The 16188-nt window shown below is 42.3% G+C and overlaps 1 protein-coding gene across 2 annotated transcripts in view; it reads left to right on the top strand.

Annotated features, from left to right (window-relative positions):
- clmpb (CXADR like membrane protein b) overlaps positions 1-5797 on the top strand; it is a 71738-nt gene extending 65941 nt beyond the window's left edge. For both annotated transcript variants that reach the window (XM_030109157.1, XM_030109156.1), the window contains exon 7: positions 465-5797. In XM_030109157.1, the coding sequence (XP_029965017.1) occupies positions 465-801 (337 nt within the window). In that variant the 3' untranslated portion in view covers positions 802-5797. The remainder of the gene's footprint in view (positions 1-464) is intronic.
- Positions 5798-16188: the final 10391 nt, after the last annotated feature.

Genomic DNA, 16188 nt, shown 5'->3' with positions numbered 1-16188 from the left:
ATCTTGCGCTTGTTTTATGTTTTTCACAGTTACAATATTGTAACCCACCCACCTGAGAATTATTATATTGTTGTTGAAGTTGGCGACATGGAAATATAAAAAAACGCTTCAAAAAAAAAAAATCTAAGCAAAAACTTATTTCTTTCTTCTACAATTGTGTCTGGGGAACGAGTGATTTCATCATATTTTATTATTCTATGCAAATGTGTTTTCATAAAACTCAGGGGCTAGGGGGGTTTTCTCATGAATTACATGAGTCCCTTCGACGTTATACTTGTCCCATGTGTCTGGAATCCAAGAATAGTAGGAGATGTGGTGTTTTTGCAGTATACTGTGTGTGTGTGTGTGTGTGTGTGTGTGTGTGTGTGTGTGTGTGTGTATTTTCTATTTTTAGAAGAGTCGTTAATGTAAAATAAATGGATTTTAGTCATCTTTATTTGTCCTGTGCTTCTCCCTGACTGCAGGGAGGATGCCGAGGCTCCCAAAGCGAAGCTGGTGAAGCCCAACTCCCTGTCGTCGTCCCGCTCCGGCAGCTCGCGCTCCGGCGCCTCCTCCACCCAGTCCATGGTGCACAACAGCGCCCAGCGCGGCCACCGCCCCCGCCCGCCCGCCGTGGCGGCCCTCAAGGAGAATGGACAACCTCCGGGCTTCCCCCAGTCCCCTCCAGCCTACTCCGCAGTGGTGCCTCCCAAAACCCCCGAGCTTCCTGCCACTCCCAAATTCAACTCCAGGAACATGTCTGGGCCCACACCCCCGACCCTCATGGTCCCCGCCCAGACCAAGGCCTTTCAGACTGTGTAGGACTGAAAGCCACGCGCTTCCTGCAGCCATGATAAGACTCCCATCCCTGCCCAGTGCCCCCCCCCTTAGTCCACCTCCCTCTCCCAAAGACTAAGACTCTTCTATAAACAAAGAAATGCAACTAGTAAAAAGGATGTTATTAAAAGAATCAATATTATAAATCCAAGAGTACTTTTAATGAATGCATACTTAAAAAGGGAAAATAAGACATGCTTGCCCCCCCTTCTGAATTTCATGAAACAACGAGAAAAGAATAAGCAGAGACCAAGATGTAACACTGTTTTGTGTCTCGCGGCTAAAGGCAGAACTTATTTTCTGAGCTTCTTCTTCTTCTTCTTCTTTGGAAGAAACAGAGAAGCACCATGTGCAGTACGGTGGAATGAAGAAGCCCTCCCCCGCTCCACCCGTAGTAGGGCTTTTATTTATTTATCAAATTGAAGGATTGGCATGCAGTACAGTAAAGGAACAAGTGAAGGGAAACAGTAAAGGCCAGAATGATTCCAAACTCTGAAGCAGGCAGGTACCATTGGAGCGACGCCGGACGGAAAAGAAGGAGGAAGAAAACGCTAGATTATATGACAGCAATTGAGCAGTTTCTTCTTATTTCTCTCTGTCTTGGAGGACTGGGGCGTGGGGGTGATTCACTGAGTCGTGTCACTCTGCTCCTCCGTCTTGCTGCTTCCAGCACCTGCTCTGAAACCACAACCCCCCTCCTCCTCCTCCTCCTCCTCCTCCTCCTCCTCCCTTTCTCGCCTCCTGTGGACCGGGCAGACTGTGTCCATCCATGTGGACGGACACAGTGTGCATCATCTGCCTCAGCGCTCTCGGTCTTCCCTGCTCTCACAAGGAAAACACGAGGAGCCACGGCGGTCCTGAGACTGAGTCAGCCGGCTCGCAAACAGCTCGTCTGCTTCACCAATCAGCAGGGGACACTTCAGGTACACGGATGTAGCATCGACGGCCAAGTCGGATCAATGGACTGCCGCCCTCCTCCGCATCCTGTCTGCATCTCTGGACGTCCTTTTCTGGTACTGAATATCCTCCCTGAATAATTAAATAGTATTTATTAGGCCTATAGTGATACATATAGGGGATAAGCATCTATTAGACCCGCCGGACTTGTTTTTCTTTGGTTTCCATTGTACTGCACCTCCTCCCTCTGAACAGGTTGTAAAGGGTGACAGACAGCCATGTGTTCATTCATCCATTTTAAGAAGTGCCACCAATCCAAGGGATGGTTTGCTATTATTATTATTTTTTGCTTTTCTTTTTAAGTGTTTATTCATTCTGTTTACCTCTGCATTTCTGAACTGAAACCAAAATCTGTCACCATGAATGTGTGATGTACAAAGATGGTGGATCCCATTACTTTCTGCCTCCTGTAAGGTACCGAATCAATACTTCAGCTAAAGGCACAAAGGACTGACCTTGACGCTCAGTTTTACTACTATGTCTGAATGAGGGGAGCGCTGAGTATGATTTCCAGAGAGTTCAGTTGTATATGGCATACACGGTATCATCGTCAGTATTCTCCTCGGATCCATAACAATGAAGTGGCACTCGATTGCTGTCTCACTGCCTGGTTAATGGGCGAGATGTGTCTCCCTTTTTTGTCATATCCTCAGACAGACCCAGTGCAGTTTGATTGAAAGTAGCTGAAAAAAAAGGGCAAGTAGCCTATCTAGTGTGCCTTTGCAATCCCTCCCTCCTTTGATGGTTGTTTTTTTTTTTTTTTTTTGTCCTTATCTTCAGAACACCAGTGGTTAAGTGTCTGTTCACACTCAGCTTTTGAGGGTCAATAGCAGCAAATACTGAGAGGTGCAACTTCACAAGGTTGTCCGAGTAAATACCAGGCGCTCAACCTCTCGAGTGAACTGTCAGTGGTGAGAACGCAGTCCCGTGCCACAGGACAATGTACTGTACATTCTGTATTCAGTCTTGTTTTATATTGTACATACAGAGAGATATACGCACATGATGTCATTCAGTTTAATAAGAGAGGGCGTGAAGGGAAGATTTCCTCCTTGCAAACATTCGGCTGAGAGAGCCTGTGAGTTAAAGTGAAGCCATGTGTTTTTCACACACGTGCTGTGCTCGAAGAATATACCATGTGAAGTCTAAGTTTCCTGTGAGAGTCAAATTGAAGGATTATAATGAATACTTTTCGGATGAAGCTGCACATTTTGTTCTAAAGTGAAATATAATCACAAGAATTTGCCATCTATCCACAAGATGTGTGGATTTTTTGAGTAATCCCTGCATTTCTTCTCATGATTGAATTTTTAATCAGCACCAAAGTGTCCAGAAAACTAAACGCCCCTCAAGTTCAGCTTGGGCGAAACATATATAAGAATCTAATACAGTTGTTTAATGACTGTTGTTCATCTTGCAGCTCATAATGAACATTACTCCCCTCTGTGGGCCACTGAGCAGACTTCACTGTTATTTTACTGATTAATAGTTGTTTGCAGCTCAAGTAAAATCTTTCAAACAGTATGAAGCAAATTAATAACAAATGCTTTGAAAACCAGCATCTGTCTGAAATACACATGGGGTTTGTTTTCAGATATGAGACTTTGCACGTGACTTAAGGGTGAGGGAAATTTGGAGAAGAAAAAAAATGCCTTTTATATTCCACAAGAGACCGCAGTTCATATTTGACCAGGGAAGTTACTGTGAGCGTGTGTGTGTGTGTGTGTGTGTGTGTGTGTGTGTGTGTGTGTGTGTGTGTGTGTGTGTGTGTGTGTGTGTGTGTGTGTGTGTGTGTGTGTGTGTGTGTGTGTGTGTGTGTGTGTGTGTGTGTGTGTGTGTGTGCGTGCGGCTGAGTATGTGTGCTTCTGTGCATGCATGCATGTTTGTGAATGTGTGTGAGTGTGTCTGTGTGGGTGTGTGCATGTAAATTCAGTATAAGCCCTTGGGCCACACCCACACATTCTCATGTTAGCCATTCACTGAATGAGAAGGATCCAGTCAGGCAAAGTAACCTCTATCCAAACTGATACGACTGCAGATTGACGGTGTTTATTTAGTTTTCACTGACTTGTATGCCGATTGAACTCTGTTTCGCGGGCGGCAGTCATGTTTTTGCTTGTGGGGGTGGCGTCTCGAGAAAAAAACATGTCCATAATTCATAGCTATCATCAGCTCTGGAGGCCGCTTGTATGCTCCCTCCCTCCTCTTGCTGTCTCGTACCAGAGAATGCACTTGGCCCTGAGTGTGCTGATGTCCTCTCAAGGCACACACACACGCACACACACAGACACACAAACGCAAAGATTCTCACAGTTAAAAAGTTGTATATACTTGCACAAGCCACTTCTGGGTGCCGCTGTGCGTTTCATGTACATTCACAGTTGCGTATGTCCTCATGAACACACACACACACACACACACACACAGAAGCAAAGATCCAAACAGCATCTTTGTTGTTTTTGTTTTTTCAGAATCAGTTTGATGGATCGAATGTCTGGATGGAGATATTACGACTGACTGATAGAACCAAGATACTAAATGCACCACAGAAGGGGACACTCCACACTGCATTACCCAGGACACACACACACACACACACACACACACACACACACACACACACACACACACACACACACACACACACACACACACACACACACACACACACAGATTTTCAAAACCAGTTACTGTAACAGGACTCCTGCATGCAGGCACACTTGCACTCAGAAAAGACAGACACTGCTATGCATCTCAACGATCTGGATAGCACACGCCTAAAGACTTTTCCATGGGAATCTGCGAGAGTAATACTGGGAATCAGGAGGGGTATAACAGGATTGATACTGAGCCAGGGCTCCAGGCTCCTGCCATTGAAATTCCCACCACCACAAATGAAAGTAGCAGTGGAGGTGGAGGAAGGTATGCAAGTCTTCCAGCTGTTAAATTCCCCCAAGCTTTTTTGATTTGCTTTCCTGCATCTGCAACTCTCAGGTGGCAGATTCCCCAGTTTATGAGCCCTCGCATTGCATCTCTCCTCTCAAGTGTGCAGCTTTGTGGCCCGTCAAACTTGTGCTCTTTCCAACAAATTAATTTTAAGGTGCTTTGTCAGTTCAGCAGAGTGCAGGGGGAAAGTCTTAACACACCTCAGAGTGTCAGCAGCACATCTAATATCCTTTAAAACAGAGTCCATCAGCTCTATATATTGTCTTATTAACACTCAACGGTGCAGTAAAATCATTAATGGTTATTCTTCGTTCTACAATAGGAGTAGAAATCTCATGTAGCTGCAATGTTTTATGTTCTATCAAGCAGTTTTATTTCTGATTAAAGCTGTTGAGCGGGGCAAAGTGATGCTCAGACTTTATGGTTAGGCCTTCTATGTCCGTATAAGGGAATGTGATGTATTATTACTTTTAAGAGCAAAGATGAATGGGGCAAAATCCGAGCTTAGGTGGGAATCCTAGATAGAGGGAAGGAAAGCAAAGGTCCCTGCATGTGATAGGAGATTGAGCAGATGAACAGGAATGCTTTGCTTTGATGTAACATAACTGTAATCAGATAAAAATTCAAAAAAATGTAAAAGCATTAAAAAAAAAATTAAGAAAATTTCAAACTGTAAATATATCCACAGAAAAAAAAATTCTGAAGCTTTATTTTTGCCTTTTTATTTTGACTTTTTCATCTATGTACTTTGCACTTTTTTGTGTGCTATACTCATCACTGGCCTGAGTGGGATCTGTGTGGTTGGCTGTTTCTCCTGACTGCATTATCTGGATGTCGGGGGAAGACACGCTCAGCACGGCGTTACTAAAGGGAAATGTACGACACTTTACTTTTCTGTTCTCTCATCTGTTTTTCTGACGTGGCTTCTCCTTGGTTTTTGTAAAACGGTATTGATTCTTTCTTTATTTTTGATTTGTTTGATGAAAACAATCCATGTAAATATCACAAGTAAAAAAATGTATATTTTTACGACCTCTGAGTTATTACTTTCATTTGCAAATAAAATATTCAATGACAACTTACTTGATGTTGTGTCATCTTAAATGAAAGGAGGCTCTCTTGGCCTGTCAAGTGAAAATGTCGATTCTCGTTTCTTGCTCAGCAGACTCCATTATGCTCATCTCGAGTGGTGAAGTCAGTGCACGACTGCTTAAGATTACCGTCTTTCACTCACTTTTTTTCTATAAAATACTGTACTCAACTAATAATTATTCCATGTGAGCTTCTCCTCAAAGCTTCCAAAGTGCGCTACATTCATGACCTACTTGTCAGAATAACCAGGATGGGGAAAAGTAAACCAATGTGGATGTAATCAGTGCATTGGAGACTGTTCAAAAGCCAAAACATCTAAAAGAACCAGATATTTCATAACATCTATTACTGTGTCTATGTGTTCATGTTTTTAAGCATTCCATCAACATGGCATTACACTGGCAAGAGCGCACAGAAACCCAGTCGTCCCGGTCCCCTCTGACTTTCCAACATTGATCTTCCAATAAACTTCTTGTGGTGTGTTTGCTTCTCCCCGGTCGACCTGGAGATATCATCTCACCAGCAGGGCCTGGTGCAGCCCTGGAGCTTCAGCCAGGCTCACCATCCTTGAAGCATCTCTAATTAGAAACAACCAGGAAGCATCCTGGTCAAATGACTGACTGACCACAACTGATTTCTCTCAATATAGAGAAGTCATTTTCAACTTCTAGTCAAACTTATCACTCTGTCATGAACAAGATCAAGCATCCTGCAAAGAAATCTCATCCAACCTGTTTGTGTTTCTGAACATATTCAATCTGTCAATGATCAAGGTTCATGGCACTTGAAGCAGGAATGCTTCACTCTAGGCATAGGCGAACTAGGCGGCTGCCTAAGGTGCCACGTACGGGGGGTCCGTGGCCGTAAAAGGGGCGCCCTGATGCTTATTGTGAGCACCACAATAAGGGGGGGGATTTGGGGTCACCGAGCAAGTCCGAGCGCCGAGCGATGCCAAGCAGTGCGGTGCTCACCCGGAACATGGAGCGTCGGGGCGCCTGGGGGGCCCGTGGGTTTTCATAACCCACCAACCCTAAGTAAATTACGCCTGTGCCCCCCCCACCCACCCACCCCCACCCCCCTGTCAGGCTCAGCTAGGGCGCCTGAGAAGACCGGGCCGGCCCTGGCTACACTGTTCAGATTTCTCAGCAGGTTTCACCAGATTTTGCCACAGTTAACTGCCACTGATAGCAAACTGATTGTCACGGTGACTAACTATAACAGCAACTGTTCAGTGTAATCTGTTTCTTATGGTAAACAAGTGTCATAGATCTGAAATATTTTTGTATGCTTTGCAAAATGTGCAGCAGAGATCTACACTCATTACTTTACACCTACCTATCTTTTCAGTATCTGCACCTGGAGAACGAGTTGTACTGCACCGAATTGGCTTCAGAATGTTACGTTCTGTTCAGTAATACGCATGATGTCCTAACCTAAAATTACATTTTCACTGCTCTTTATTCAATAGCAAACCTGGATATCACGCCCCGGGACAGCTGTTCTAACTTGACCAATCACGGCCAGAACGTCTCATTAGTTGTGAAAAGGACAGACAGCTCCTTTGTAGCTCAGTTTCCTTCAGAACAGTCCGTCTGAACCTCTCAATGTGACGCTCGAGCCCCCGTCAACAAGGTCAGCGCTATCTATTGACCTGTCAGTCAGCTTATTGAGTGACATTCACCCCTTTCTCTTTCAAGAGTTCTGTGTATGTAGGCAATCTATTGAACTGCAAAGATGAAGCATTTGTATTGAGCCTGGTTAAAGAGACCGAGTGACATTATCTCTGTTTCAAGGATAGACACAAAGCTCTGACATGACCCCCCTCCTCAAAGTGGGAATAACACCCTGTGTAAAGACACATGGTCAAGCCATGGGGGATAATACAATTACCAGCATGTTCCCTGACATTCTCTTTGTTGAGTCGGCTGAAGAGCGCTTGCTAAATTTACATCTTTTCAAAACACAGTTTCCATAATAAGCAGGCTCATATTTTCAAGGCCAGATCACATTTCTCCACCCCCTGTTCCATGCCTCTGCACCCATTGTTCCACATGATTAGCCATGTGTGATGACACTGTCATAAACCCATCTCTCTGGCATGTCCACCCCCACACCGCATGCACTCACTCACACATACACACACATACACACACACGCACATCCGTGCACACTAAGAAGCACAAACGCTCATCGTTCACTTATCAATTTAAGCGTTTGTCATTTTGATGTTATTTGGCTAAACATTTGTCTGCCTGAAACATCGATCTCCTGTGACAGACATGAGAAAAGTTGCTGACCAATACATTTGCACCTCCATTATATTCAGTCAACCAATGCAAGGTTCATCATGGGGCCACATTGATGGAATGAAGGTAAAGAAATCTCGTGCTTTTACCAAATTGACTTCAGATGCTGATGTGAAGCAGACGCATTCCCTTGTGCATAAGATTTTATGCATATCCTTAGGTAACTAAGTTTAAGCCTAAGAGGAAGAAGCGAGGGAAAAGAAAGTTTTATGTATTCTAACCATCATATTGTAGATAGAAAAGAATACATTACCTCTGCATAGTACTGAAGTTGACAAAAGATGGAGAAATTCAATCAAGCAGATTGAAAGTGCAGCTTCTGGAAGCATTACTCACAATCTGGAACTGCTCAGTGTAAATAAGATGGATGGATGGATAGATGGATGGATGGATGGATGGATGGATGGATGGATGGACACGGCAATGATTGTGCAAAGTTATTCCAAAGCATATTGTGTCACAAGTGGCACAGGCGCTCGCAACCTAATTAGCTTAAACAGAAAAGTGATAAAACGCGTCGCCATGCAGATAAGAAATCTTCCGGCTCCAAGAAGGCTTTGTAGCCTCATTATACCCAATTCATCATTCTCTCTTGGTCTCCCTCTATAATCTGCAAAGTAAATAATAGTAGATTACCACACACAGGGCCTTCAGATTTAAGGGCACTTACATAATTGCACCCCCTGGTGTTGATTGGTGATAGTTCTGTTGTTATCTGTGAGGCTGATAGAGTCTTAATTGGAAGAGTGAAATCCTCAGTCACACACCATACATCATCAGATCAGATTAGTTCATGAGAAATCTCATGAGAAAGCAGTTTAAACCAAAACATGCACTTTGGGCAGCTGATTGATTGTGATGGTCTAGTTTTGTTAATTATATACATTATACTAAAGTTTTATGGCAGTATAGAACTGGGTACGTTCTTCCTTCTTCGTCACTGACCTGAACATGAACATACATATGCATGTACATGTGCACATAAATACACACCGATACATGCACACAATGTTAATGTAGCATTATAAGTAGCATAGCAATAATTGTTTTTTGTTGTTAACTGTGTTCATCTGTTCATTGTGTAACAAAGGAAACAGTCTTTTCAGGTACAGGTGTTGCACATGTGTGTGTGTGTGTGTGTGTGTGTCTTTGCTTCAAGCTCCCTCTGGTGGAACTTTGTCTCTGTACCAAAAGCAACAAACTTGATATTACGCTCCCCCCATAATGAATGAGTGCAGAGAAGTGCACTCTTGTGGACTGTTGTGATGTCCCTGAATGTGCAGTGTAGCACAGCGTAATAATAATAACAAATGCGGCCGCTGTTTAAGTGGCATCTAAGCATTATCATAGAATTTCCTTCTATTTCACTGACATCCAGTCATATCATCAGCTCTGAAAACACAATGCACCAATGACACTAAACAGGCTTCACAAAAGTACTTTGTGAGTCTTTGCACACATAATCTGTGGGTAATGAAGAGAGCACTGTGCCCCACATATTAAGTATATTTCACTCAATGACATCCACACTAATTATACTCACGGCAGTGAATTCAGATAGAAAGGTTAATAGCATGCTATTTTTGACGTTCATTCTCCTTTTAAGACTTGAGCTAGCATCACATGTCGGTGAACTCTGGAGAAATTATCCATTTGCTGGGATTAAATTGCACACTTACTACCTGATGCTGACAGCTCAACTATAATTAATGCACATAGGACATGCATACAAGTGAGAATTATGTGTCTTTGTGAGTCTGACCCTTTCAATATGAAACACTTTTGCTTCATTTTTAACACCAGGCATTTGAAGTTGTGTAGAGCACTCGCATAATCTGTGCAGGTTATCATTGTATTCACCAGAATTGTAATTCTAAAAGTCATTAGTTCAGCCAATTCAAATTTAAGAAATTAATGATACTGTGCCTTTTAATGTAGAAACCCCAGAGGAGTAACAATAAACTTAATAACACGACAGGTCCATAATTCCATACTTTTAATTAGTAAAGCACTCAGTTGCAGATTTAACCATTAAAACCAAATGTGGCTCTACGAGATTCCAGAACAATATTCATCTGACAGAATACATGTATTAATATGCATTCAGAATATTCCCAATGTCTGCATTTTCTCTGAACTCAAACTTGGGTCAAGCCCCAATAGAGAGCTTTTATATTGAAAGAAGGGGCTTTAAGCTATTGTTAATACTGTCTAATCAATCAAATTAAGTAATTTACTTTTGCTGACATCCAATTTATTACGTGGTAATAATTCAGCAGATGATTTATCAAGGAGATGGGTGGGCAGACATAATTCAATATTTCAAAAAGAGACAATGATGTACTGTATTCATGACTGTTTATTTAAGGGAAATCATCAAGAACAATTCATAAAAACACCTTATTTTCATTTTCATTTTCTAATTTTTCTTTGTTTTTTATTTTGACCAGTGAACATATTTTAGAAAGCGTCGTACTTTGTATCTCATTTATGAATGAGCAGATGAAATGCACCGACATGAGGCAGACCAGGGAATGTATATCATATAATGGTGTTTGAAATGAATATTATCTGTTGGTAAAAAGCACAATAAATATTATCTCTTAGTAAAAAGTGCATCATTAGGAGCTCCTGGAAAATAGCAGATAGTTTCAGAGAAGACCCATTCTGCTTCACAGAAAGTTTGCTTTGCTTCAATTAAAGGAGAGTTAAATTATTACGATTCTTCTTCGTCTGTTCGTTTCTTTAATTGGTTAAAAAGAAACCCCTGACTTTGCTTTGAACAGTCAGATATATGGGATGACACTAAAAGGAGAAATAAGAGTTCTGATTTAACTGATTATTCTACTAGCAGAGCAGAATTCAAAAAGACCAGCAGTTCGCTGTTGAACACTCCAACAGTGAACTCTGAGATTCTGATTTATCCAGTCTTGCTGGAAACCAACACAGAAAATCAAAAAGACAGCGAAACAGCTAAATCTGCTGTGCTAGCTGAGTCTGCAGGATGAAAACTGGATAATTAGAGACGAACATATTATACAGTTGGTGGTCAGCTCACTGACCTTATTAGGACGTAATAGAAAATGCTTTAATTTTAGCATGAGGTGTTTCAAAGCATGATTTTATATAACCTTTAAACCCTAAAACCATTATGTGCCAGACTCCCCACAATGGCTTTTGTTAGCTGTTGGGAGAAGAAAAGTTATTAATGTGCCATTAAGATTGTCTAGTTTGTGAATGTACCCTTAATGACAGTTCCATCTTCCGCTTATTTCGTCATCTAGATAGGGAAAAAAAATTCATAATGGAAAGAGGCATCACACTGATCCCCAGACGTTTTCTTTAACTGTCAAACCTTCAAAACCCCTCTTACCTGATGTACATTACACATTGTATTTTGTTTCTCTTTCTTTCTTTCAAATATGTTTTAATAGTATCTTCAATGCACCTTCAAAGAAGCCTGTGCACACTGAGACAAAAGGATTTTGTAAAATTGTGATTTGGACAGATCATATAGTAATTTTGTCCTGCAAATCGAAAGAGGGAGCTCATGTACATGAACTAGCCAATCCTGCGGATCTTGTTTTAGTATCAATATTTTCTCTATTTGAACTTTAAACCTGATGCAAGTCATCTGAAAAAAAAAATCCTGTCCCTCCACCTGTCCCTCCGTCCGGCCAGGGCTGGGAGACACCACTGCAACACCCTGAACTTCTGGTGGCAATGCCACTTAGCATCCAACGGTGGAAGCCCTTCAGCCACTTCTGCAGCGGTCGCAATGAAACAGGCCCAGCAGGACCACAGCTGTTATAGCTGTCAGGTGGCCTAGCGGCCGCAGGAATGTGACTATTGTAAAATCGCATTCCTCCAGAACAAAGCCAGGAGGCCAAGAAAATTATCCATCCTGCAAAACAAATGGCCAGCCACTCTAACGTCATCCCAATAACAGTCACTCTCTGAGAGGGATCCAGGCAAGACTTCAGAAGACTGACCCTGAGACCCAGCCGATCCACATGGTCAAGGAGCCTGGAAGTATCCAGGGACCACCTGTGCCTGTGACGCCACACAAATCAGCCAGTTGTCCAGGTGCAAGAGTATTTTCATACCCTGCGACTGCAAGGAGGGAAAGAGCAGCCTTCACAACGAGGGTGAAAACCCTTGGTGAAAGGGGGAGCATCCAGAACTGACAGTTGCAGCCCCTGTAGGCAAACCAAAGAAACTATCTGCGCTGAGGTGCAACGGGGATGTGAAAGGAGGCGTCCCTCAGATCAACTTATGTGAACCGCTTCCCCTGAGCGATGGTACAGAGGGCAAACATGAGGAGAACCATGGAGTTTGCAACATACTCAGCTCGTGCACCAGCATTACAGGCCCCCGTGAGGAGGTCGTCGGTTATCCAACACTGGGGTCGAGGGCACGTCATAGCTGGCCGGACAGACTCTTCTGGAGACACGACAAGGAAAGCTGTGGCTGGTTCAACGCCGGGCATGCACTCCAGACCGGCTCCGGCTGCACCATGAATGGCCGCCGAAGTCCGGCTATCTGTAGAAACTCTGGAGGTGTTGGAGAACGTAGGGAAACTCATGAATTGTTCTACATGTTTCCCATTTCCACTGAAGATTGAAACTTTAAATGATCTTATTTCTAAATTTCATTATATGGATGCTGGAAGGATAAACACCATTATTTACTTCTTTTTTGCATTTTATTTTGTTTGAATGAAGGAGCATACACAAAAATAGATTTATGTTTATTGCATTTGTATTGGAATGTGCTGAGTTACAACTTAATTTTATTAAAATATGGTTGGTTCAGTTTGCACAAAGTCGAAAGAAACAAATAACAAGTTTAATTAGGACAGTTTTATTTGATTCAATTTTAGATCATGACTTTATATGACAAAATACGCAGGCAGAATAGAATCAGGCTGAAAGGTCTATTGCTGTAAAGCTTATTCAGGTTGTGCATCATGTTTTCGAAAAGTAAAGTAATAAAGTAACTAATCCTTTTTGAAAACAAGTAATCAGTAACGTAATGGGAATACTTTCTTGGGGGCTAATCTGTTACTAATTACTATTTCAACGTAACTTGACCCACACTGGTGGGTACAGAGAGCAGTGTAAGAGTGAGTGACCATGAAAAACTGCATATCTCCAAAAAGTGACTACACAGAACCCCTTCATGAGCAACAGTGTCAGTCTGGCGACCCAAAATTTCCTGGTCTTATGAAATCGGTAGTTTCCACAGACTTTGTTCAGATCTTGAAAATGTCTTCACATCCACCAAGTGGCTGAGTTCCAGGAATTCAGCATTTAGCTAAAGTTCAATAAAGTCTTAGATAAGTGGGGTAATAAGGCTTTGGTGTGAAGCTGCAGATCTCCCTGCTTGTTGCTATGTGAACTGTCACCAGGGACAATCGGTGTCTAATTGGAGCTTTGTCTGATATGAAAACTGGCTGCTGGCAGCCAATGTGGTATGATGATTAGGCATCCACCTCTTCCTCTGTTGAACATTTATCAGCCTCTCCAATGTCACAAATCCATCCAGTGGCTCTCTGGGTGGAAGCAATGCATGCCAACTTTGTCAGAGCCAAATTACACAGCCCAGCGATGGCGTTGGAGCACTGAGGGCATCTGTGTAATGATGTGGCGCCTAAAGAGAGCTTCTGGTCGGAACAAAACTTTGTCCTGCATGCTGACGAGATTAAATCAAAAGTGTGAAAAATGCCGAATCCGTTGTGACATCCCTTCACTCGGAGCTGAAATTCACAGGGGAACTTTGTGGCCTGAGGAGCTGCTCCGATGCTGGACTTGTTTTATCTCCCAACATAGAAATCATTTTGATAGGAAAATCGATGTTTTAGAAATACATGTGTTTTACTTTTTGCATTGTTGTAATAGCCATTTTTTTCTCAACAAAGGCTGCTGCTTATCTCCAATCATTCTGTCAACTTTACAGCATAATGGTTTATTTACTGTTGTTAATTTCAAACATCCAAATGTTCGATCGTGCAACGAGGTTAAACTCCTACTTTAGAGAATATATGAGTGCTCTCACTTTACCTGTGAAATTATGAGCTGAAGGACGCCGTGAGCTTCACTGCACACTTGTCACCTGTCAGCTGCCTGAGCTCGTCTCAGGAGGATGTAATATGAGGTTTTATATAATTGTGGTGCCAGCCCCTGTGGCTATCTCCACAGCAGTGCACCGTGATAAAAATGTCACTCCTGTCCAGACAGTTACAGCTGCACTGCTGCAGCTTCTTGCTATGAGCGAGTTATAAATCTGTGACATTTATCACACTGCGTCATATTCTGCATTGCCTTTAAATAAGTTTGCCATCATCGGATAAACATTGGGATTCACATATCAAATCATGGTGGGACAGTTCAGGTTGTGTAGCTTTTGTCTGAATGCATTGTCTCCTTTTTCCTTCTTATAACCCAGTGAGTGTCTGCGTAGCTATTTTTGTGCAGACTGTGCAGGTTTGAGAAGGGCTGTTGTCAGCTTTTTAGACTGATCTAAGAGAAGCACGGATAGAGAACTGATCCACTTTGTGGTGTCAGGTGATATCTGTCTCATATTAAATATCATTTCAACAATATTCACTTATTTCCAGATTTACATTTTCATTCATATGTGTTTGACATTATATAATTATCAGAGTATTTGAATGCCTAATTGACAGGATAGACTGTATGAACAAAGTCATTAGAGCAGATAACAGATGAGGGATGGGGTCAGTCTGGACAGGTCACTGGCCCATCACAGACTTGAACTCACACCTTCTGGCAATCTTAAGTCCTCAACTTACCTCAAACAAAACTTTTTAGACTGCAACAAACCAGTCTCCTAAAAACACCCATGCAGAATATGCAAACTCGAAGCACCAAGTTAGGCATTTAAAATTTGGATACTGTTTTGTAAGTCTGTCCAGTGACATAAATATGCAAAATAAATGTAGTGAAGTGATGGATATGTATTATAATTGAGAATTCTTGAATATTGGGTCTCTTCCTGGTTCTGCCATTTTTTTTCATGAAAACTGAGCTTAAAGAAGTGCAGAAGCAGCTGGATGATGACAGTAACCAGACTGACATGCTGGAGAACAACCAACTCATTTGTTGCAATTTCTTATCTGCAGATAAACATGAAGAAACTTTGAGACATCTGTGTCAACTATTTTAACACAAAAAAATAAAAAAAACGAGTTTTTGGAAAACTTTCAAATTCAAGCATCATATCTGCAAAACCCTGTAACTGACGCAAGGCAGCTGCAAATCACTGAAATTGTTTGGAAACATTTCTTAAACTCCATCAGTTAAATTTACAATTTCCTAAAGCCCAGTGAGAAAGGGCCTGGAGCGAAGGATGCCCAAACCAACTCTACACAGCTTATCTTTGAGGATTTTACATTTCAATACATCACATCTATACATGGAATAATTACTGAGACTGAATATTACAAGCCATTCAGTGGTTAAGACATTCTGGTGGGTTGTTGTCCAGATGATGAAGCGTGGATGTGTTAGGAGGTTTGCATTTTTCCAAGTTCGCCACTGAGGGTGGTTGAATAGGAGCATTTGACCCCCAGCAGCTCCCTGGGTGCCACATCGCACTGCTCTGAACATGTGTGGTGAGAGGAAGCTCTCGATCAATGACGGATGTAAATAAAGAAAATTATTAGATTGATTGTAAATTCCATCATCACAGGCACAGTCCTCTTGTGCTGGAAAAGGGAACTGTCTATGGTGATACAAGAACAACTGGATCTGCAGGAATTTGTGAAGAAGTTTTTTTTTTTTTTTTCCCCTGCTGCTAATGGTGGGTAGATGGCTAGGAGTGTGCATCACCACACGAGTGTGTCTGGGTGAAACGAGGACTGAGAAGTTTTAATCACTTGTGTCAGTTTGAGATCTGTGCCTGATTTCACTGCTCTTTCTTCTTCAGCATGGCTCTTTACGTGAACGCCGGTGTGTGTGTGTGTGTGTGTGTGTGTGTGTGTGTGTGTACAAGAAACTAATGAGGACTCCGTCAGAACTGTGGCTGGTAAATGAGGCAGAGTCTAGCT

This window comes from Salarias fasciatus, chromosome 14 (genome assembly GCF_902148845.1).
Source record: "Salarias fasciatus chromosome 14, fSalaFa1.1, whole genome shotgun sequence".
Classification (NCBI taxonomy): Eukaryota; Metazoa; Chordata; class Actinopteri; order Blenniiformes; family Blenniidae; genus Salarias; species Salarias fasciatus.
The sequence above is the reverse complement of the archived record's forward strand: the minus strand, read 5'-3'. Positions and strand labels throughout refer to the sequence as shown.